Here is a 23,892-nt window from a genome sequence, read left to right as displayed (position 1 = left end):
AGAGTTTCCTAGGTACAAAATCATATCATCTGCAAAAAGTGATGACACATTTTGTCCTCTTTTTGATCCTCAGGAAGATTTGTTATACTTAACTCATTGACACGGGTATGGGAAATGGTGTGGGCCTACTTCTGAAAGTAAGACAATTAAGTTTTTCTTAAACTAGAGGGGCAGGAGAATTTTCTGGTCTGCAAAAGTGAATTTGGAATTGGAGAAAGCAGGAGTTTATGAGGAGGCATATCTTCCATTTGGTCTGGAAATAAGATAACACTCATTTGCTGTCAAGAAAAGCATAAAGGACTGAGTTCCAACACTTCTAAATTTGTAGAAGGCAAAGGAATTGTAGGTTTATAGCATACTTTGGAATCAAAGGAGAGGAGACCCAGGAGTTCTGAGAATGTCTGGAGTGTCAGATTGGGGACAATATATTATGATTTCTAGAAGAATTCCCGAGGAACCTGTCCTTGAATTTTTCTCCTTCCTCACTTCTAAGTTTTTCTTCTCTTTTATATTGTTTCTGGAAGAGCGCTGACCTGTAAATATCACTATTATCAACCTAGGGAATCTTTTATTGCTTTTGGATGGAATATACATTTTAAAAAAGAAAGAAAAGAAAGAACAGAGATCTGGGCAGGGGAATTTTTGTAAATCTTTTCTTTATTGAAGAAATATTAGTGCATTTTAATAGAATACCACATCCTATACTCTGTTGTTGGTAGTTGTAGTGGTTTTTTTTTTTTTTTAAGAGAATTTCACAGAATTTCAGCCATCAATTTCCCTTTGAAGTATCTAAACCAGAGATACATTCAAAGATATCAGAAAAAAAAAGAGATAAGTTGCAATAATGGATGATGCAATGAATAAATAATATAACCACTAAAATATTCTAATTGAAGTAGTTTCCTTGAGGAAAGAAAAGAATATTGTTACTCCTGCATTATTATTGTCACATTTTTATTATTCCATGACAATCAACTACTTATATGTCCAAGGTATCGTTACAACAAGTATTTGATAGAAATAATAAGGCTTTGGAACAGATTTCTCGATCCAATGATCACTCTACAATTACATAATTGATGGAAAAGTAAGAGGTTAAATAATTTTGAGTACATATTCACTGGTTAGAAACCATTCCACTCATCAAACTACTTAGCATTCTCCCATAAATCTTCTCTCAGAGGTATGTTCAATTTACTCAAAAATATTTGTTAACGATAATTCAAGCAACCTGGGGGGAAATTAAAGTTCTAATATTCCAAGTAACAAATCAATGATGCAGAATGCTGGATGGACTTATTAAAGATTAAATTGGAAACCAGACAATCATTTACTTAAATTCCACAATTGTTTTCCACAATATTTAAAAATGTCATTCACATATTGTCTGCTATCTGTAAACTAATTCAAAATAGCAAGCAATCTCATTCTACCTCTACTCTTAAAACAGGCAATAGGGATGCTTTTGAAATGCTATTATATTCAAAGAAAAAATAAAATTGAATATTAGAGAAAATAGAGGCAAATGAATCAGATGCATTTAATATTTTATTATGATTATTGGATCAAAAGAGTTCCTTGATTGTGATTGGTGAGCTTGAGAAGACCCGACTTCTCGGGGAGAAGCTTTCTTTTTGAATGTCCCCAGAATATTTTGTTCAGCTCTTAGAAGGATCACAAAGCACTTGGGAGCAAAGATGCAAGTGAGAATCCCAGCACTGGAGGTCAAGATGGCAAAGACTTCCAAGGCCACAATGGCCTTGCCCTTGGAGCTCTGGTACGAGGGCAGGAAGGAGACCCAGACGCTGCAGAACACAAACATGCTGAAGGTCAGGAACTTGGCTTCATTGAAAGTGTCTGGCAGGTTCCTGGCCAGGAAAGCCACGGTGAAGCTCGCCAAGGCCAGCAAGGCCATGTAGCCCAGGACACAGTAGAAGATGAGGAGGGAGCCCTCATTGCACTGGATGATAATGGAGGCAGCCTCAGAGTGCATGTCCATCTCCAGGAAGGGGGGGGATGTCCCAAGCCAGATGCCACAGAGACACATTTGGATGAGGGTGCAGGTGAAAATGAGAGAGTAAGATGCTGTGGATCCCAGCCACCTGCGGAGCCTGCTCCCTGGTTTGGTGGCCCTGAAGGCCAGAACCACAGTGATGGTTTTCGCCAAAATGGAGGAAATGGCCACTGTGAAGACAACTGCAAATGTGGTTTGGCGCAACAGGCAGGTGGCTGTGGTAGGATGGCCAATGAAGAGCAAGGAGCAGAGGAAGCAGAGGCTGAGGGAGACCAGCAGAGTGTAGCTGAGACTGCGGTTATTGGCTTTGACTATGGGGGTGTCCCTGTGCTTCAGAAAGATCCCCAGGACCAGCACTGTGAGAAGGGAGAAGCAGATGGCTGCACAGGCCAGAGTCATTCCCAGAGGTTCCTCATAGGTCAGGAACGTCCTAGTCTTGGGAAGGCAGTGATCTCTCCCCTTATTAGGATATTGATCTTCAGGGCACTGCAGGCACTCCTCTGCATCTATGAACAACAATAAAATCATGCTAATATCCCTGACTGATCAGTTTTTTGTCTTCTATAAAGCACGGTGTCATTCATTTCACATTGAGCTCCATCTCATTTTTGGACTTCTAAGTCAGAAGGACAAGAATTTTAGAGGCTGAATAAAGTAAAGAAACATGTCAGTATCATTTCTCCACATATAGATTAAATAATGTGCTGAATGTATTTGTTCCATAATATAGCTTTACTAAACAAATAATTAAACTCTCCACAATACATTTCAATTTTTTTAATCCATTTCAATTTGAAATCACCTATAATGAGACCTAAATGGTCACTTTATGAATAATCCAATATTTTCAGAACAGAAATGAGAAGTTGTCAGACTAATATTTCTGTAATTTTATCATGAATGAAGGCCATGAATAAGTTTAAAAATTAGATTAAAAAGACTTGATGTGTTTTTTTGAAAGTACAGTCATAATTCCAAATCTTCTGGGTTCTTGTGGAACATGATTTTGATTATGCAAATCAAACCTTGCCCAAATACAGTACTTTCCATAATAATTTTGAAGTTTATAAAGGAGAAAATATGTTTCCCTAGATTACCTCCTATAGGAAATGAGGATTTCAAACTTGTCTTCTTCATGTCTCCAAGTTTTTAATGTTATGCTGTTATTGGCTATTTGTGCATTATTACTCCAGCTTCTAGTACCATTACTCTCACGGCATCTGTTTCTTTTATATTGTACTTACATATATATTTCTTTTATTGTTTGCTTAACTGTTAATGAATTGTACCATTATTTACTTTGAGATTTATTTACATTTATGAGATTGCGCCAAAGAGAGAAAGTCAAAGAGACAATTGGTGAAAAATTATGCAAAACATTGATTCTCAGAATTATTTGATAAATGGCAATTTGACAAAAGGCAATGGCAAATTGGCTTCCAGATGAGTCATTTTTCAATAAGAGGGAAGTGACAAATTTAGTAATTGCTATGGAAATATTAAGGGAAAAATACCTTTGTTAAGGCAGCCAGATAGTATGTTGATATAGTAAGAGCTGTGAATGTCAGAAAGACCTGATTTCACATATAATTTCAGAAACTTATTAACTTGTGTGACCCTGGACAAATCATACAATCCTAATTGCCTCAAAAATAAAAATGAAAGATACCCCTCTTTTGGGAAATTCAGACAGCCTATGAATTCTGAAATATTCTTTAAAAATATTAAATACTCAAACTACCAGGAGACCAAGATTTTAAGTAATCCAATATCAATTGATAATATGGAATTAAGTTTGTAACAACTGTTTTTCTATTGGCAAGGAACAGGAAACTGAGTGGATCCCGAGCAATTGGAGAATGGCTGAAGTCATAGTAAATGAATGTTATGGAATATTACTGTAAGAAATGATGAGCAGGATGACTTCAAAAAGATCAGGAGAAAAGTATATGAACTGATGCTAAATGAAGTGAGTAGAATAAGAGAACAGTGTGCATAACAACACCAAGATAAGGTGATGATCAACTCTGATGTACATGGTGATTCAGGCTAATTCTAGACTTGTGATGGAGAGAGCCATCTGCATCCAGACAGAAAACTATGGGTACTGGATGTAAATCATAATATAATATTTTCACTATTTTGTTGTTATTTGCTTGATTTTTCCTTTTTCTCATTTTTTCCTTTTTGATCTGATTTTTCAAGTGTAGCATGATAAATATGGAAATATGTATAATAGAACTGTACATAGTTAACATTTATTAGATTATTTGTTGCCTAGGGGAGGGGTGGGAAGAAGGGAGGGAGAAAAATTCAGAACATAAGGTTTTGCAAAGGTGAATATTGAAAACTAACTTTGCATATATCTTGAAAACAAAATAATAATTTAATAATAATTAAAAAAAGAAAACACTGAATTAATTGTAAGGAACCACCCAAAGAAGGAGAAATATTTGATTCACTGGAGAATTATATAAACCTTTTTTTAAAAAATGGTACAATATCACCATCATTTTTCTCAAAAATTAAGAAAAGATAAATAAAATAAAATAATAAAAGATGTTATAAGATATATTTTATGAGGCAAATAAAGTCCACAATCCAAATTAAAGAAGCATAAAACAAAGGTGATATCTTTTTAAATTACTAATATCTATTCAAAATTTTTAAATAAACTTCTGCCAAGTAGTTTCCCTTGATTCACCCACCATACAATTCATTCTCTGCAATTTCTATTTAAATTAGAGATACAAAAATAGTTCAAATTTAGGGGGGGAAATGACATCAATTCAAGACAGAAATTATAACAAAGAAAAAAATTTTAAGAAAGGAAAAGAAATGCTTATTCTGAAAACACTACAAAAAGTGTACAGAAGAATTTTTATAGTGCAATAATATCTTTTAAAATCTACCAAATTATGAAAAAATGTATACGAGTATCTTTCCTAGTGAATATAGGAATAAAATTCAGATGGCTAATGTTCTCCTTAATTACTACAGAACTGAAAGGGAATTAAAAACATTTAAATGAGAGAAATTAAAACATAAAGACAGAAAAAAAGATGTCCAAATGTTTCTATTTCAAATGACAAAGTTTTATTTAAAAAATAATAGGAAATTATTTAAGGAACTAACAGAAAATTAATAAATCATTCAGGCAAACAACAAAATAAATCTTTTGGAACCTCTTAAATTTTACATAATGAAAAAAGTTATAAAGAAAAAGAAATACTACTTGAAATAACTGCAAAAGTGCATACAGTATAAAAATATCTTTGGAACTATTCAAAATCCTTATGTTGCTTCAATTACAAAGAGGTCCTCAAAGAAATAAATTACAATTAAATTAAAAGGAGAAATGGTCTATTTTTCTGGATTGACTATAGTGACATAAGCAAAATGAAAATAAAAGTCCAAGAATTCCAAAGGGCAGACATAAAGAGTAACTGCAGAGAGAGAGAGAGAGAGAGAGAGAGAGAGAGAGAGAGAGAGATAAACTTTTAGAGGAGACAGGACAAAGACAGATTGTGACAGAGAAATAGAGAGACAGAAAAGAAAGAGAGAGACAAGCCAGTACAGAGATTTGAGGAGAGATAATCATCAAATGAGAGAAAAGGAAAAAGATAAGCTTTACTCAAACAGCAAAATTTTTAAAAACTCTTGACATATCCTTATTTATGAGGCAACATCCATCTTACAAAGCATTAAATCAAGCCTGAAAATACCTTCAATGATGGATTGGGGTGAGAATGCTCAATAAAAATTTATTGAAAAATTTTAGAAGGAAGATCTTATTTAAACCTAGAAATGTCAGAGACTCTTAACCATATCTGTAAAAACTACCAATTCAAAAAAAATTCCTTTCCAGGACTAGATTAAATCTGTAATTTTAAAAATTTTCAATGAAGGATTAAACTTTAAGAGGCAAACTCCTAAACTCAAAACCAAAAATGCATCTGTTTTAGATAAATTTTTTTAAATAGATTTTTAGTTTTGTCCTATTAGTATTTCTTTTAGGAGCAAGAAAGTTTAGAAATAAGTTTTAGACTTAAACTTTTCCTACAGGAAAAGTTTAAAGAAAGAATTACTTGAAATACGCACAAGGTCAGTGAAGTATTAGGAAATTCCTGGAACTATCAAAATCCTTAGTGATTCATAAAGGGCCTCAGAAGAATAATTAATTGCATCTAAAGGAACATGGCTTCTTCTTGATAGTTATAGGAATGACCACAAATGCAATAAGCAGAATGCAAAGGGACTGATTAATTGCTGTGTTATTTCAACTCAGAAATTATTATTTTGCCAAGGAAATGTCATTTCAGTTTAAGATTAACCAAATAGAATGTCTATTACTTTGGGAGGACACTTTATCTTCAGGAACCCACCAGTCTGGTTGGAAATCTTCTCTTCAGGACACGAAGAAAGCACCAAACAGCAGATGGTTGGTATTTTGAAGAATGTTTTTGAATCCAGGGCCATATTCACACTGCAATCAAGTTGGAGTCTGTATTTCACGGATGGAAGAGAAAAATTTATCATTTGAAAGAAGGACTGCTGCAAAGATCAAATTTATTGAGGAAATAGGTTTCTAAGATTCTCTCAGGACAGGTAAGTTAGAAATTAACATATTTTCTATTACTGCAGAGTCAAGAATGATCTAAACCAATCACTGGTAGAATTTTTAATTTTTCTTTTACAATCCATATATTTTATCCCAGTGAACCTTCACAGAATTCAAAAAAGTTTGAACTTACTATTCCTACGAAAGGCAAATACAATTAGCACAGCGATTTGATAATTCTGTATTAATAACTGTGATCTGCCTTATTTTTTCCCTTAACAGCTCCATTTGAACTCTAGGAATCATTCACCATGATTGTGATTAATTGCTTCTATTGAAACTAAATTATTGACCTACATAAGTGGGGAATTTTTATTTCCAATTACCAAAGTAGATGGGTTTTTTGGTTCATAGAAGTACTCAGAAAGTTTCAGAGAATCAACCACTGTAGACACTATTCATCATAATATATACGAGTACACAAGGCAGAATGATATAGTTTAAGATTTCTTGAACTCTATTCCTTGGGCCTACTCCATTGGAGTTTGTCTGAGACTATTGTGACAGAGAAGGATGGAAATTGATTAAAATGATAGGAAGATGAAATTGTATAGATAATATGATTTAAGTCTAAGAGAATATAAAAACATATTATTTAGAATTAAACAATTTCTAAAAGTAATTTATCTTTATCTAATTTATCCCCAAACCTCAGAGTTAAATTTATTTATATATCTACTATAAGAAATACCTTGATATTGGGTAGTCTTCTGTAAATAGGTCCCTTTAGGGAATAATTTTCGTTGTCCCTAAATATATTTTACTCAGATTTGATCCACTTGTTTTAGTAAATTTCCAAGATTCTCAGTATGAACAATATGACTTTATGTAACTTAGCTGGAAAGAATGTGCAAGGAGGACTGAAAAAAAGAAAATCACACAACTCCTATGTTCAGAGCAAAAGTAATCATAGTGGGAAATAGTTAGTACCATATCATAAACATTTTCAGTGTCTTCTGGGGAACCTTCTGGTATCAATGATGAAACAACCAGTGTCCTGGAAGCTAAAGAGTCAGAGTGATAAACTTCATATTCATTGGCCCCTTACCTGAGGGAAATCTTCTGGCCAATCTATGTCTTGTTCCTTAATGGTGAATCTCTGAGCAAGAGGATACACTTCACCCACTTTGACCAGCGTCTCTACCTGATCAGGGAACGATTTATAATTTAGGATATCATACGCCTCAGCAAATGGCTTGGTTCCGTTCCAACATGACTCATCATTGGAATTAGTGGCACAATTGATATATTTCAGAAAGTGGTGGAGCTAAAGGCAAGGACAGGTAGTTGTTAGTCTTTGGGGAAAGAAGGATTTATTCCCATGTACCAAGATTGACTATCAATGGAAAACAGACTCCAAAAAAATTGTCATTCTCCTTCTTAAGCTCCTCTTAGAGCTCAGAACTCTTACTCCTTGCAAGCTAAGTTCAATGGAAAAATAGCAAAGCTAGTAAACAATTATGTGTTATAAATATTCAACATATTGTAAAGACATCTGACAAGCAAAAGCTTACCAGTTCTCCATTATTAGATTTTGACAACCCCAAAGTGGGCATATTTTTTTTAAAAATCTTAACATTAAAACTTAACATATAACATAATATATGAGAATTAGTGGTGGTTGGAACTATCTAGAAAATGTGATAAAAGATGAATGGTTGAAAGAATTTAATAGATGGATATCTTAAGTTCCTTGTAGAAATAGTCTTAAGAATAAGAGAATATCAATATGAATAATCTTGAAATGGTTGATAAAGTCAACTTAAGAATAAAGTGTAAGACATTAGAAATTGAGTGTCATCCTTTTGGAAAATAGTCCAATTCAAATTATGATCACTGAAGGAGAATGATTTTCATTGGTTGAGAAATATTTTCAAGAAAATTTCCCAGAGAGCTAGAAAATGTAGAATGAGAAGGCTGGAAAACAGAAAATAAATCTGCATTTTTCTCAATGAGAGATTTCTTGGTAAGACTTTAATACTTTAAGACTTTTTTTAAAAAGTGTGAAAAGAAAGAATCTAATTGGCCAGAAATAATAAAACACATTTGTTGTTCAGTCATTGAGTCCTGTCCAACTTTTCTTGATTCCACCAACCATAGCACTCCTTTTTCTGCTATGCTTTACTATCTCTTAAAGTCTGTGCAAATTCATGTTCATGGTTTCACGATAGTATCTATCCATCTTATTCTCTGCCTAATCCTTTTTGTCAAATCATTCATAAGAGAGGAGATTAACATCTTCCTTTTAAAATACTAGAGAAATATAAAGAGATAACATGAGGAAATTAATCTGCACATCTGACAGGAAAAATAAAAATTTTTAAAAGAACCTTTAAGAGAAAAGAACGAAGTATGGTTGGGAATAATTTAGTTTGATCTCTACATGAATATCATAAATAGAGTATAAGCAAATGAAGAAAGGAGGGAAAAGAGTACATTAGTAAATTTAAGCTTCCTGCTTAAATAAAAGAAAATCATTGAAATTAGATCATTAAAAATTGTTTATCAGGCAGTGTTAGGATAGCTGACTAGAAGAATCAATTCAACTGAATTTTCTCAGTTTTTTTTCAATCATTCCTCAAATCAGATTCTGGAGCAGCACAGTCAATAAAATGTCATGATAAGACATTTTCTCATCTCAGAACAACTTATAAGGTTGGAAGAAAATGTCTGTGGCAGCTTCTTGGGGCCTAAATCAGAATGGACAAAAATAAAAAGAGCATTGAAGACAACTGCAAGAGCACCTGCAGTGACTTAAGAACTATTATTCTAAACCCAAATGTCCTCACTTGTATTATGCATTCTACTAAGTCATAATCACTCTCTAGATTACCAGGTTCCCAATAATTTGAACATAGCAACCAGTACCTTCAAGCACAACACATTATTCTTAGGATACAGTGTCTAATAATGGTTCATCTTCATTTAAAAAAATGAATGCATCATTGAAGCAAATATACTCATGTCAAAATATCAGCTATGCTGCTCAGTTATCAATGTTGATAGAAGTTAAAAGAAAGTGATCAATTAGAAATTGATTAGAAATTTAAATTTTCAATGTCAATGAAAGAGACGACTGTAAAGGTCATAATTTGGAATAGATATAATGAATGTCTCCTGCCACATAGACTCAGACACAGAGGAATGTGTAAAAGGAAGCACCCCAACATTTTCAAAAAGATTGCTCTATCAAAGATAAAATAAATGCCTATTATCGCAAGTAATTTCATTATTTTAGGCCAGATTTCAATATAATGCCAAAAGGAAAAAAACCTGGAAAATATATTGAGGAAGAAGTCTTTTATTGAACGTTCAGGTGATTACTTCTTCATCTTTAGAACAGATCACTAATAATATAATGTGATTACCCTGTGCTGAGCCCAATTTGGAATAAAAATGTTACCTTCCAAAAAAAATTTGAGTTTCTTGCCAGGTCTGATGCCTCTTTTGCCTCAGAATGGAGCATTTGATGGAGAGCATGGGCAACTAAATACACTGCATTGTAAACATTAGGAATCAGTTCCATAAGGACCATGTCAATTTTCATAAAGGAAATATCTCTAAAGGAAAAATCTCCTGGACACAAAGGATAGAACATCTGTCCATCTTTTTTATCTGAAAATCTACAATTGAAGACAGCTTCCCAGAAGGCTTTTAGGAAAATGTCCTCAGGATTCACGACTGGATTCATATTTCTTACAAAAGCTGTGAAACCTGGAATTTCCTTCTGGGCATGAGAAAATAGTATTGTACCATGAAAAATGGGAAACCGTTCAAAATTAATATCGATAGAAAAATCCCAAGAAGATGTGGTAACCAACAACTTTCCATAAGGTATATACGTGTTCAATACAATAGAAAGTTCTTGAAGGGAATCAGAATCTCCATAGATGAAAATCACATTTGATGATGATGCAATGACACTAGAAACAAGATAAAAACTTTCTTTTACTCTAATATTTTGAGGCACTCTTTCCTTAATAGCCACACAGAGCCCATTCTTGGCCATCTCTTCTTTCAGATCAATGAAGAACGTTTCCCCTTTTGTGTTAGCCGAAAGGAGCAGTCCCACCCAAGTCCACTCAAAATGCAGCATCAATTGGATGAATGCCAGGTGAAGAGTAGCTTCCTTGCTGCCCAGCTGATAGACATATGGATACTGAACCTTATCATTCAGGAGAGGATCAAATGGGCCATAGCTAATCTAAATAAAATAAGAAGAAGATAGAAATGATGATTTAAACTCATTCAGAGTAAAAATTTGTCCTTCATATTTGTATGTCAAGCAAGTATATTACTTTCAGAAAGTAGATAATGAATAAATGCTTGCAAATTTTAATTTATAGTTTTTGGTGACAAAATTACACTATTGGCCCTCTTCAACAATGAAATGAACCAAATCAGTTCCAATAGAGCAGTAACGAATTGAACCAGCTTCACCCAGCGAAAGAACTCTGGAGATGACTATGAACCACTACATAGAATTCCCCATCCCTCTATTTTTGTCCTCCTGCATTTTTGATTTCCTTCACAGGCTAATTGTACACCATTTCAAAGTCCGCTTCTTTTTGTACAGCCAAATAACTTTATGGACATGTATACATATGTTGTATTTGACTTATACTTTAATATGTTTAACATGTATTGGTCAACCTGCCATCTGGGGGAGAAGGTGGGGAGTAAGACTGGAAAAGTTGAAACAAAAGGATTTGCAACTGTCAATGCTGAAAAATTACCCATGCATATATCTTGTCAATTAAAAGCTATATAATAAAAAATTAAATAAAAAATTACACTATTAAATGATGGAATAATTGAAAGAAAATGCTAAAACTGTATCTGATGAATCCGTTCTCCAGTGGCTCCACCAAGCATTTCCTAAGTCACTGCTTAAAATATTTCCAGGAGAAAAAAACTCAGTTCCCCCCAAAAGTCCATTACTCTTTTAGGCAATTTGATCAAAGGGAAAAATGTTTTTTTTCTTAATTTTGTAACTAAATCAATCTCTTTGGAATACTGATTTACTGATTGTATTTCTTTACTGTTGATTCAAGTGGAACATTTTAGTGTCTCTGGAAAGAAGCTGTTTCTTAAATAAGTAGCATAGTTGCATGGCCTCTCTCACTCATATCACATCCTTTTCAGCTCTAATATCAATCTTTCCTTTACCCAGACTTTCTATAGCACACATTTCCCTCCTCTTGTGAATCCAAGCATAATTTTATTTCCTTGATGATAATATTTATGACATCAGGCTCTAGGGGAAAAAGTTCTCCATGTCAAACCCACTGAGAAATGGGAGATGGAGAATTTCTCCTCCTGAAATCTACTGGCAAGATTGTCATTAAAATATTTACCCAAACACATCCCTAAGAACTCTCTGACATAAGCAATGGCTCACTCCTCTATACCTGAGGAGCACTCACATTTTTATCTCTAACAACAAAACATAATGCACCTGTGTGAGACCTTCCATCATCAGATTTGTCCAGAAGATGAGAAATTTTCATATGTACAGTTTCTTTGTTATATCATTAAGCCCCAATTTTCTGAGAAGGACATAAAGTAATTAGTACAGATATCTGATTTTAATCAGGTCCCCAGTAATCCAATCAGCAAGACTATCCCAAACAAGATTCAAAAACAGATGTCCTTGTGAGAAGAAACTCTTAAGGCCATGTGTGTCAAAGAGTATCGTCTAACTCCCATAAAATGGGAAGATGATGTAACATAACATCGCTTTATTCTTGGCCATGTGATTTAAAAATATTTAAAATATGACTCATAATAATGACAATTTTTTTCTTCAGAAGAGTAATTATGAAATGGCTCTCTCTTCTAATCCCAGTTAGAAAGCAAATCTATTTTTCAATAATTAAGGCATGGTTCTACTTGCCATATGCTAAGTATCTTCTCATTGAGTAAAGAAACTGAAATTAACTTATCTATGAAATAGCATTTTATAACTAACAAATTGACTAGCAGAAGAGAAGGGGCAAAGTACAAATGTTGGAGGAAATGCAGAAAATTGAGATGCTTATAGATTATTATAGACTATTTGTGTATTATGAATTGATTCAATGATTTTGAAGAGCAATTTAAAATTGCACTAAAAAGATATAAAATGGCCTGAACAACTTTTAAAGCAATACCACTATTAGATTTATATACCAAGGTTATGAGGGTAAAAGGAAATAATTCTACATCTTATAAAATATTTTTATTAAGTCTCCTAGGGATGGAAAAGAATTATCAATGGCCATCAACAGGAAAATCTTAAAGGAGTTGTATATAATTGTGATGTAGTACTACGGTGCTATGGTGTGAAATACATGGAAAATCTCAGATCAAATTATTTAGAGTGAAATGAGCAAAACCAAGACAATATCAAACGCAAACTCTGAAACATGATTCAAATACTATTCCTCAATGACTTAACTATTCTGAAAAATATAAACTTTGAAATTACCTATGAAGGGCTTATGGAGGAAAATTCTATTGACCTCCAGAGAAAGAACTGATATATGGCAATAAGTCAAACATCATTTGAGCATTATTCTAGTGGGTCCAATGTAGCATCTGGTACTCTATTCAATCATAAGTAAGCTTAATATCTCTTTGAAATAAAATAATAACAAATAAAAAGCATCAAATTAGAGGCAAAATTATCTTACATTCAAAATGAAAACTATGAACACTATATCATGGTAATGCTTGATACTTTCTTTTTCAAAACTGGAAAAAAGAATGAGGATGGCAAAGTAAGGTAAGAATTTGCCTGAAGACTCACAAATTCCTCTAAAAAACAACTATAGAACAATGAATCAAGGTTAATTCAGGAGTGGCAAAACAAACAAAACCATGGAGTCAAATAATTATCCAGTACAAAACTACTTAGAAAGTGATCAAGAACAAGTTTAACCCATATTGTTGAAATATTAGCTCTTTAGGGGAGAGGGATGTGGGGAGGAATGGGGAAGAATTGGAAACATGAGGTTTTGCAAGAGTGAATGTTGAAATCTATTTATGCATTTTTAATAAACTTTATTTATTTATTTTAAATTTAATAGCCTTAAAATAAACAGAATATCAGGGTAACTTTTACATGTAAAAAGGAGCACAAACTCGTGTTCCAATTTTTCAAGCCTCATACTCCCACACCCAATCCTAGTAAAATGGAGGACTGACCAGTAGAGTTGAAATATTTTGAAATATAAATTAGATACACAATAAGTATACAATGACTAAAATTTATTTTGCTGACAAAACGAATCAGACTCTGAAATATTGTACAAATTAAGCTCTGAAGGAAATCATAAAAAATGACAGATAGAAGCATAAGATATAGGGATTGAAATTCAATGTAAATGGTTTTAGTTATCTCCAAAGATTCTTAAAGTCCGGAAGCTGGTCAAAGTTCATTAATGCTCCATTGGAAATATTTGGTTGAATCTCATTGCTGAGGATGGAAACCTGGATCCATCAGAACTGGTCATCATATAGATAACCTTGTCTGAAGTATAAGTGATGACCTAACGTCCTGCAAATTCACTCAGCATCGCTCGGGGTAAAGAAATATAACTCCAGGCCTATCTGAAATCATCTCTTTTGGTATTACATACTACAGAAACTATTGTAATATTCCAAAATATTCAAAATACTGAAGATAAAGTCAGATTTCAGCCATTCCAACTGAAAAATTAGGAAGGTGCCATTCAGTTTCCAGCTAAATTTTAAAGCATACAAAAGTTGGACTGTCATAAATATCAGTGCAATAAGGTCCCTGTCCGACATAGTTCATTTAGTATCTGCTTTGGATATAATCCCAGTAGTAACACTTCTGGATCAAAGGGAAATGCATTAGTATTGATAATTTGAGCATCAGTTCACACAACTACCTCCAAAAAGTTGAATTGGATTCAGTTCAGCAACTCACCAAACAATGCATATTATGCCCAGTTTTCCTCATCCTCCAACAATCAAATTATTTTTTCCTGTCATCTTAGCCAATCTGACAGGTGTGTAGTGGTATCTTAGAGTTGTCTTAATTTCTATGCATGTATTTTGAAAAATAAACTGTTATTATAAAACTTAAAACAAAAATAAACAAGAAACATATTTGGTACCATGGTAAAAGAGGAGCATACAAAAGCTGCAGTGGTTTCCAGGCAAGGTAGGAAGAAGGCCTCAAACCCTAAGATTCATTAACAATGAGGTCCTGAACTCCAGTTCAAGAAGCTTGAGACAATTCTTCTCTACCTCAAAAGCAGAACTCAATATTAAGATAAATATAAAAATATAAAAGACTGCCAAATGAATACACGCATATGAAAGTAAAACAAAAATTTTAAGCCTACTACAGAAAGTTTCTATGATTACAAATAAAATTAGAACAGTAACTCAGAAGACAACAGCAATGGCAAAATAGATAGATTTGAAATCTCAAAAAAATATGGATTTGTTTCACACTGAAAAAGAATTCATTGTAGAAAGTCCAGCAGAAAGAGGTACAAAAAGAAATTCAATTCAAAATAACAGTCAATAGTAGAAAATATTTGGAAATCTATCTGCCAGGGGAAACTCAGGAACTATACAAACACAACCACAAAACCCTTTCCATGCAAATAAAGTGAGACCTAATCAGTTGGAAAAATATCACATGCTCACGGGCAGGTAAAGCAAATATAATAAAAATCTCAACACTACCTAAATTAATCTACTATTTAATGTTGTACCAATCAAACTACCAAGAAATTATTTGAAAGATTAGAAAAAGTAGTAACAAAATTCATCTGGAAGAATAAAAGGTCAAGACTTTCAAGGGCATTAATGAAAAAAATTCTAATGAAGGTGGCCTAGCAGTGCCAGACCTAAAACTACATTATAAAGCAGTAATCATCAAAACGATTTGGAACTGTCTATGAAATAGATCAGTGGAATAGGTTAGGATCACAGGACAGAATAGGCAATAATTGTAGCAATCTGGTATTTGAAAACCCAAAGATCCCAGCTTTTGGGATAAGAACTGGGAAAATTGGAAATTAGTATGGAAGAAATTAGGGCTCAACCCACACCTAACACCATATACCAAGAAAAGTTTGAAATGGATTCATGACTTAGGCATAAAGAATGATATTATAAGCAAATTAAAGGAACATAGGATAGTTTACCTCTCCAGTTTATGGAAGAGGAAGGAAACTGTGTCCACAGAAGGATGGAACTCACAAATAAGCACCAGATGGATAATTTTGATTATATTAAGTTTAAATTTTCTATAAAAACAAAACAATGCTGACAGGATCAGAAGCAATAAATCAGGAAATCATTTTTACATTTAAGGGTTCTGATAAAGGATTCATTTCTAAAATCTATGGAGAATTGGCTCAAATTTATAAGAATTCAAGCCATTCTCCAATTGATAAATGGTCAAAGGATATAAACAGACAATTTTCAGATGAAGAAATTAAAATCATTTCTAATCATATGAGAAGATGCTCTAAATTATTGTTGATTAGAGAAATGCAAATTTAGACAACTCTGAGACACACCTCTCAGAATGGCTAAGATGACAGGAAAAGACAAGGAATGTAGGAGGGGATGTGAGAAAACTGGGACGCTAATACATTGTTGGTGGAGTTATGAATGGATCCAGCCATTCTAGAGAGCACTTTAAAACTATGTTCAAAAAGTTATTATACTGTGCACACTCTTTGACCCAGCAGTGTCTCTATTGGGCCTATATCCCAAAGAGACAAAAAGGGAGCAACGTGAAAAAAATGTTTGTGGCAGCCCTTTTCGTGGTGGCAAGAAACTGTAATCTGAGTGGATTCCCATCAATTGAAGAATGGCTAAGTAATTTATGATATATGAATAATTTGGAATATTCTTGTTCTTTAAGAAATGATCAGATGGAGTGTTTTATAGAGGCCTAGAGAGACTTACATGAACTGGTGCTAAGTGAAATGAGCAGACCCAAGAGATCGTTCGTTGTACATGACAACATCAATATTATACAATGATCAATTATGATGAATGTGACTCTTTCCAACAATGAGATGATTGAGCCCAGTTCCAATGATCTTGTGATGATGAGAGTCATCTACACCCAGAGAGAGTATTGTAGGAACTGAATGTTTATCACAATATAACATACTCACTCTTTTTGTTGTTTGCTTGCATTTTGTTTTCTTACTCATTTCCTTTTTTTATTTGATCTCTCATGCAGCAAGAGAATTGTATAAATATGTTTATACATATTGGATTTAAACTATATCTTAACATGTTTAATGTATATTGAATTGTTTGCAATCTGGGGAGAGGGTGGGGGGAAGGAGAAGAAAATCTGAAACAACAGGTTATGCAAGGGTCATGTTGTCTAATTATCCATGCGTATGTTTTGAAAATAAAAAGCTTATTAAAAAATAGAATTCATTGTAGAACTCAAAAATGATATTAAAAATCAAATAAGACTGAAGGAGGGGGGAAGAAGGATTAAATGAGAGAAAAAAAATTAAGAAAACCATGAATAAAGAAGAAAGAACTTAGCAAAGTAAATGTAAAAAAATGGCCTAACATTTACAAAAATTCACCAAATAAAACAGCTCTTAAAAAGTAGAATTTGCAAAAATGGAAAATGAAGTACAAAAATTAACTGAAGTAAATACTTTTTTAGTAATTAAAAATGATTAAATGAAAGTCAATGACTTCATAAGACATCAAGAAAAATGAAATGAATGCAAAAACAAATGAAAATAAAAGAAAATTAAAATCATGACATTGTAAAATAACTGGCCTCTAACAACACAGTTTCAAGAGAGATAATTTTAAAATATTGGATTATGTGACAGTCATAACAAAAAAATTGAGCCTGTGCATATTATTTCAAGAAATTATCAACAAAACTGAGCTGAATCATAAAAACAGAAGGCAAAATACAACTGGAAAGATTCCAAAAATCACCATCTAAAAAGTATACCAAAGGAAAAAACGCAAAGCATATTATTGCAAGATTCTAAAATACTTAGGTCAAAAAGAAGATTACTTTAATGTGTGAAAATTCCAAGAGACATAATTTCTTAGTAATCAATAATTAGTTTTATTAACTGTGTCTAGCAGATAATTAATAAATGGTTAAAAATCAGTATTTTCATTGTCATTGAGATATTTAATAAAAAGGTGGTGATGTGGCTTTCTCTTGTAAACCAAAGATAATTCATATAAGTCACTTATATGCACTTGAAAGAGTGAGTGTTCTCTCTTCAGGTGAAAATCAACTCATTAACTAAGAATTAATGAGACAATGAATATTATACTGAGAGGTGGGTTTATTCTAATAAGCAAAAAAAAGTGAAAGAAACAAATTGAATGTTACAGAGTTGCAGTTTGTAATAACATTGATTTAAGTAGCTTTGGTCTCAATAGATTGAAGACATTCACCCAGTGGAAGTGAGTATAATACTTCAGATGAAAAATGGAACTTCAATGAAATTAAAACAACATTCAAGTATTCTTGAAAAAAAAAAGAGACTAGAGCTAAACTCAGAACTGAAAATTTGATTTTCAAATAAAGTATAGAAAGAAGCAAAAAAGGAAAACAGGAAAGAGAAACCACAACTAGGTTAAACTGAATACCATCCCAAGTATGAACATGTTTCTTGTACTCTTAAGAATTTTATCTCAATTAAGGAAGCTAAAAGTATACATAGAGAAAAGAATCAGATGCTTAGCTGATGATGATGGACTAATTTCCAAAAATATTATGTAAATTAGTGGAAAAGAGGATCATACTGCAAATAGAGGGAAGGGAGAGGTAGAACATAATAAATGATCTTATAGGAAGAGGTACAAAAGACCTATTACAGTGGAGACAAAATAGGAGAAAAGACAGGCAGTATTTTAAAATTAATCTCTTTGTAATTGATTCAATAAACCAATTCAAACAATAAATATCATACATATTCAGCTGGGCACAAAAATCTATCTTACGTTATGATTAAGTAGACTAATAAGTGGATCAGAGTAAAAGAGAGGAGCTGATAAGAGGTAGAATATATCAAAAGAAATGGTGGTCAGAAACAAAACAGACTTTTGATGAAGACATAGGGAAAAGTACAAACAGTGAAAAAATATTCTAGAGGGAAATACACAGTAATCAAAAATATGAATATTAATTCAGTGAACTCATAAAACAGAAATGCATAACAGAAGGCATACAAAACAGAATGATGATTCCAAAAGACTTGGGATGAAAAATGGCATCTGCATCTCAATAAAGAACTACTGAGACTGAATGTGGATCAAGACATATTGTTTTCACTTTTTTGTTTGTTTATTCTTTTCATTCTCATGTTTGTTTTTTCCTTTTTGGTCTGATTACATATCATAGAAAAAACTTTGAACAAACCATCATTAATTTAAAACTTTAATTCACTAAGGAAAAAAATTACCTACCAAGAAAGATTTACAAATGAATTTTATCAAATATTTGAAAATCAGTTAATTCTAATACTTTATAAACTCTTTTGGAAAATAGGCAAAGAAGCATCAATGAGTATTCTGTAAAATATTCTGTGCAATGGATAATTTCTGAAATCCTGATAAATGTAATCATAATTTCTGCTCAGGTAAGGATTGGTTGGTACACAAACAAGAAAATGGCATCTTGAATTTCCCTAAACAAACTTCTGTATCTCTTAGTGGCCTCCAAATTGGAATCACATTAGGCTCATGTTCTGTTCTGTTGTAAGTACCAATAGAAAACAAATATTTAGCAACTGGTAAAAATTTATTTTTTGGAAAAGACTTGAAATGAATATATAAACTGTTGATGTTATGAAGGGATACATTCCATATTTGAAAAATTAGGCAGAAATTCAGGAAAGAAGCAAATTTTCATCCTAAATTGGAAGTTTTCTCTAAACATAGAAGTGGATGCTCATTATGAGCACAGACTGATGAAGACAAGCACTAGAGCTTCACCTTATCAGGGAAAATACAAAAATCAATTTCAAAATGCAAAGGAAAAGACCCCTTTCCCTGGGAATTTTATGATGTGAAGAAAGAGAAACCTTCCTTCCATCCAAAGTCTTCAGAATTCTATACAAATATAAAGGGATGAAGTAGAAGTATAGTGAACTTTAGGTTGTTATTTGGTTCAAAATTATGAGGCTTAAATAATAGAGCATCACCTCACCTAGAGGACAGAGTGAGTTCCCTGATGGAAAGGACTATTTCCACCATTTTGGTATCACCTGTTATCAGAACATGATGGAAGACTCCTTAATAATTGTTTATTGACTCATGGATGTTACATCAATGCAGATTATAAAGAATCTGCTGCTTTAAATACAAAGAACACATTGGATAAAGGCAAGTGATAGTATTGTTCTCCCTTACCTGGGGAACTTTATACAGTTCAAGAATGGTGGCCATGGCCATGGACAGCATAGTAGACATCCCTCCAATGACAGCCACATTATTGGATTGTCTATCACATCTATAGTTGGGGATAACTGGACCTCTCCCTGATAGCCATATTAAGGCGCTCTCCACAGCTAGTTTCTCCAGATGGAAGTTATTGAGTAACTGGTATCCCAAAGTTATGTTGGGCAGCAAATCGGGGTTCTTATTGATCTCATCCACAGCATATTGGAGAGCAAGGAAATGGTGATATTGTTTGAACATTGACCTAAAGTGACAGGGAAATGTTTTTTTTTAAAAAAAAGCAAAACTCTATGAGAAACAGCAAGTTTTCACACTGTGGAAAAAATGTCAGACATTTCAGGAACTCCTATCTTAAATCTTGCCCCTAAAATTTGCAAACTCTGTGGTGCTGGGAATACCATTTCATCCCACGAGTTCCAGTGTCCCCAATTGTAAAATAAAACTATGTAAATTCCTTTCAAGAACACACATAAACACACACACGCAAATGATGCTATACTTTAGGCATTAGAATATGTCTAGTTTAAAATAAAACTGAATATACCATGCAGACAGATTTTCTATCTCACACAAACAGAAAAATGGGTTTCTAATAGTCAACTTGCAATGACAAGATCTTTTTAATGATCCCCTCGACCATGCATAAATAAGTAGCTTCTATAAATAAAATACCTTCTAAATGCATTGTCATGATTTTTAAGATTATACCTTGGGAAGAAAATGGAACACAGGTATTTCAAAAGATTGTGATTGCAAGGTAATGGGTAACACTGAAAGATTCCCAGGCTGCAGTACTGATTTTACTCTGATTGAAACAGCTACCTGAGCTAAAGCAGGAAGATGCACAAAATTTAGAATTCCTTGTTCATGCAGTCCATCCTTCTGCTTTATTCGATTAAGGACATACTGTTCCTCTCTTAGAAGCTGAATAGCTGAGAATCAGGTTATCAATCAATCAAAACTTACTAACTACCTGCTTTGGTGTAGGTACTGTGCTAAGCAGTAAGAATACAAAAAAATAGCAAAAGAAAATGCTGTCTTCAAAATGATTGCATTTTAAAGGGAAAGACTGTTTGTAATCAGAGACAGAAAGATAGAGAGACAGATAGAGACAGAGAGAAACAGAGATACAGAGAGACAGTGACAGAGGGAGTCAGAAAAAGAGTAGATAACCAGAGAGTGATATATTTAAGAGACATTGCCAAGCTGAAAAAGATAGATTTGGGGAACAGCATGTATATGTGGGGTGAGGGATAAGGAAGAATTTAGGAGCACTCTGATGTTGTGAACTAAAGGGCATCAGAGGATGGTATTGCCCTCTAAAGCAATAGGGTAAGTAGGAAGTAAGTAGGGCAAAAGATAAAGATTTCTCCACTGGGCACTTAGTCTAAGATATCTGAGAGACCATTGATGATATGACCTGTGAAGTGAGCAGAAAGTTTGGATCAGGATAGGTAAATGTGAGACATCATAACATAAAGATGCTAAGTAAATCATGGGTGCTGATAAGATAACCAGGAAGTAGTAATGGGTTAGATTACAGATCCCTGAGGGATAGCTATAGTCACACAGTATGATTTCAGGAGGATCCAGCAAAGGAGACACAGAAGGTGAACCAAGAAAAGGAGGAGCAGAAAAGGAGAAAAATAGTCCCTAAAACCTAGAGAAAACAGAATACCAAGGAGGAGAGACTGATCATCACTGTCAGCAGAGAAAGCAATGAGAATAAGGAAGAGAAGTTACAAAAATGGTCTCCAACTCACAATGTAGTATGAAAAGACAGAAATTGAAGTTCCCATGGAGCAGAAGTTGAAATGTTTAAGAAGTGATATCGAGGAGCTTACATGCATTTCTGAGTCCCTTACTAGAGGTCAGGCATTTGCAAGTCATGGGGATAGAAAGACGAATGAGGAAAAAAACCTCAAACAGGATACATTTTGGTCAGAACAGAAAATGTGCCCATACATAAAGCAGTACATTAGGGACAAAGTTTATCAAATATGACTTGGAGGAAGTCAGCAACAGCTCAAGGGGAGCAGAAAAGTCTTTAGACCAAGTGAGTTGAATTTTAAATGAAAATAGAATTCTGAGATATGGAATTGAGGAGAGATTGCATTCCTAGAATGGGGGACAGCATTGTCCGAAGTATGAAAATGAGATGGGTATGGAACATTGAGAGTGGTAGGGAGGTCTTTGGGACTTTATTTAAAAGGTCACAAAATGATGAGATACCACATGTAGATATTTACATGGTGATCAAGGTATAAAGAGTTTAAAAGCTTTTGAAGTTTTCAGTTAGAGAGGAATCAGAGAGTGATTCACAGATCAGGAAGTGTCAGACCAAACACTGTACATTATGAAAATCCTTTGTGCAAATATGAGGAGATTTGTAAAAATCTAAAGAGATACATGGCAGAAGAGCCATTGGGGCCATTTAAGTGCTCCACAGAAGAAGTGACCACTTCTTGTAAAAAGTGTAAAAAGTGGGGAGGGGGAAGAGAAATGAGTGTAAGAAGTTTTAGATTGATAGAAATTATGAGTGTACAAATCATTGGATATATATCTCTTCATTCATTCATACAAATACATATTTATGTGTGTATACATGTGTAAGTTTCTATATGAAACCTATACATGTGTGTATATGTACATGAATCCACATATATGTTATGTATGTTCATATTTACACTGTCTTTTATGTACATCACTGTTCAAAGGTAGGGATCAAAATAAAGAAAAAAGTAACTACTCACTTTGGTTCTGCAAAAGTCCAGAAGGGAGACTCTTTGAAGAAATTATCTCCCATAAAATCTGTACCTTCACAAAAAGCGAGAAGAATCCGGCAATGATTAGGTCTCCTTCTTTTCTATATGTGGGGTTGTAAATTCTTTCTATGTGGCAAGGTGTCTTCATCATCTGGTACTCAGAAAGGAAAATCTGCAAAATCAGAAATAAAAATAATATAGAGGATGAGAGTCCCACTTTCCCTAAGCCCATATCCCAAATCTCTAAAGAGCCAAGGAGTAGGGGAGTATAAGGTGACTGGAGATCATAGTTCTTGCATCTATGATTTTTCTTTCCTAATAGATGTTCCAGCTTTGGACAGTCTCTCTCATTTGGGAAAGCAGAATGTGAGACATGAAGTGGGCCTCTGTTTAGGGCAAAGGCAAAAGCTTGAATGAGTAGAGCATATTTATCTGATTTTTTTGCCTCCTGGATATTATTCTCCTTGTTCCCTGTGGATGGATAAGGAAAAGTGGTCCATCTTCATCTCTTGGGTGCAAATCAGACAAATATGTTGATCAGAGTCTGAGAGTGAGGGTCTCTGGGGACTCTCAATCCCAGAAACTCTGCACCTGCATCTTTCATCTTAAAAACTTCAAAAACTTAACCAAGAAAAAAGAAGTTTGGGAACTTCTGTTCCTGCCTTCAGTCCCTAGAGCCTTCATAGCTTCCATTTTGAAATGCCTCCATCCCTCTCTGATCTTTCTCAAGCTAGATTTTAGGGGTCTTTCAGAGGAGTACTTCCATTCTCACCAAGCTCAATCTCTGCAATGGCCCCAAATTACCAAATGTTGCATCAGTCAGGGAACAGTGTGACCTGACTAAGGCAGAAAGTGAGAATGACAGTAACAAGGTCTAGGCCCTCATTCCCAGACTGAGATGAATTTTATAATTTTCTAGCCTTGATATCAATGACCACAATGTTTTGACCATTTCAAGTACACACTAAACCAGTGATGAGTGAATGAATAAAAATAGACAAAATGGAATACTCAATAATCTTTTTAAGTTGATCATTCATATCCCTTAC

The 23,892-nt window shown here is 33.7% G+C and overlaps 1 protein-coding gene across 1 annotated transcript; it reads right to left on the bottom strand.

Moving 5' to 3' along the window:
- Window positions 1-1,540: 1,540 nt before the first annotated feature.
- On the bottom strand, window positions 1,541-23,075 carry LOC116420100 (vomeronasal type-2 receptor 26-like). The gene is given in 7 exon segments (XM_031943664.1): window positions 1,541-2,520; window positions 6,400-6,461; window positions 6,463-6,518; window positions 7,684-7,902; window positions 10,039-10,839; window positions 20,031-20,322; window positions 22,828-23,075. Coding segments are annotated over 7 exon segments (2,658 nt in total).
- Window positions 23,076-23,892: the final 817 nt, after the last annotated feature.

This window comes from Sarcophilus harrisii, chromosome 6 (genome assembly GCF_902635505.1).
Source record: "Sarcophilus harrisii chromosome 6, mSarHar1.11, whole genome shotgun sequence".
NCBI lineage: Eukaryota > Metazoa > Chordata > Mammalia > Dasyuromorphia > Dasyuridae > Sarcophilus > Sarcophilus harrisii.
The sequence above is the reverse complement of the archived record's forward strand: the minus strand, read 5'-3'. Positions and strand labels throughout refer to the sequence as shown.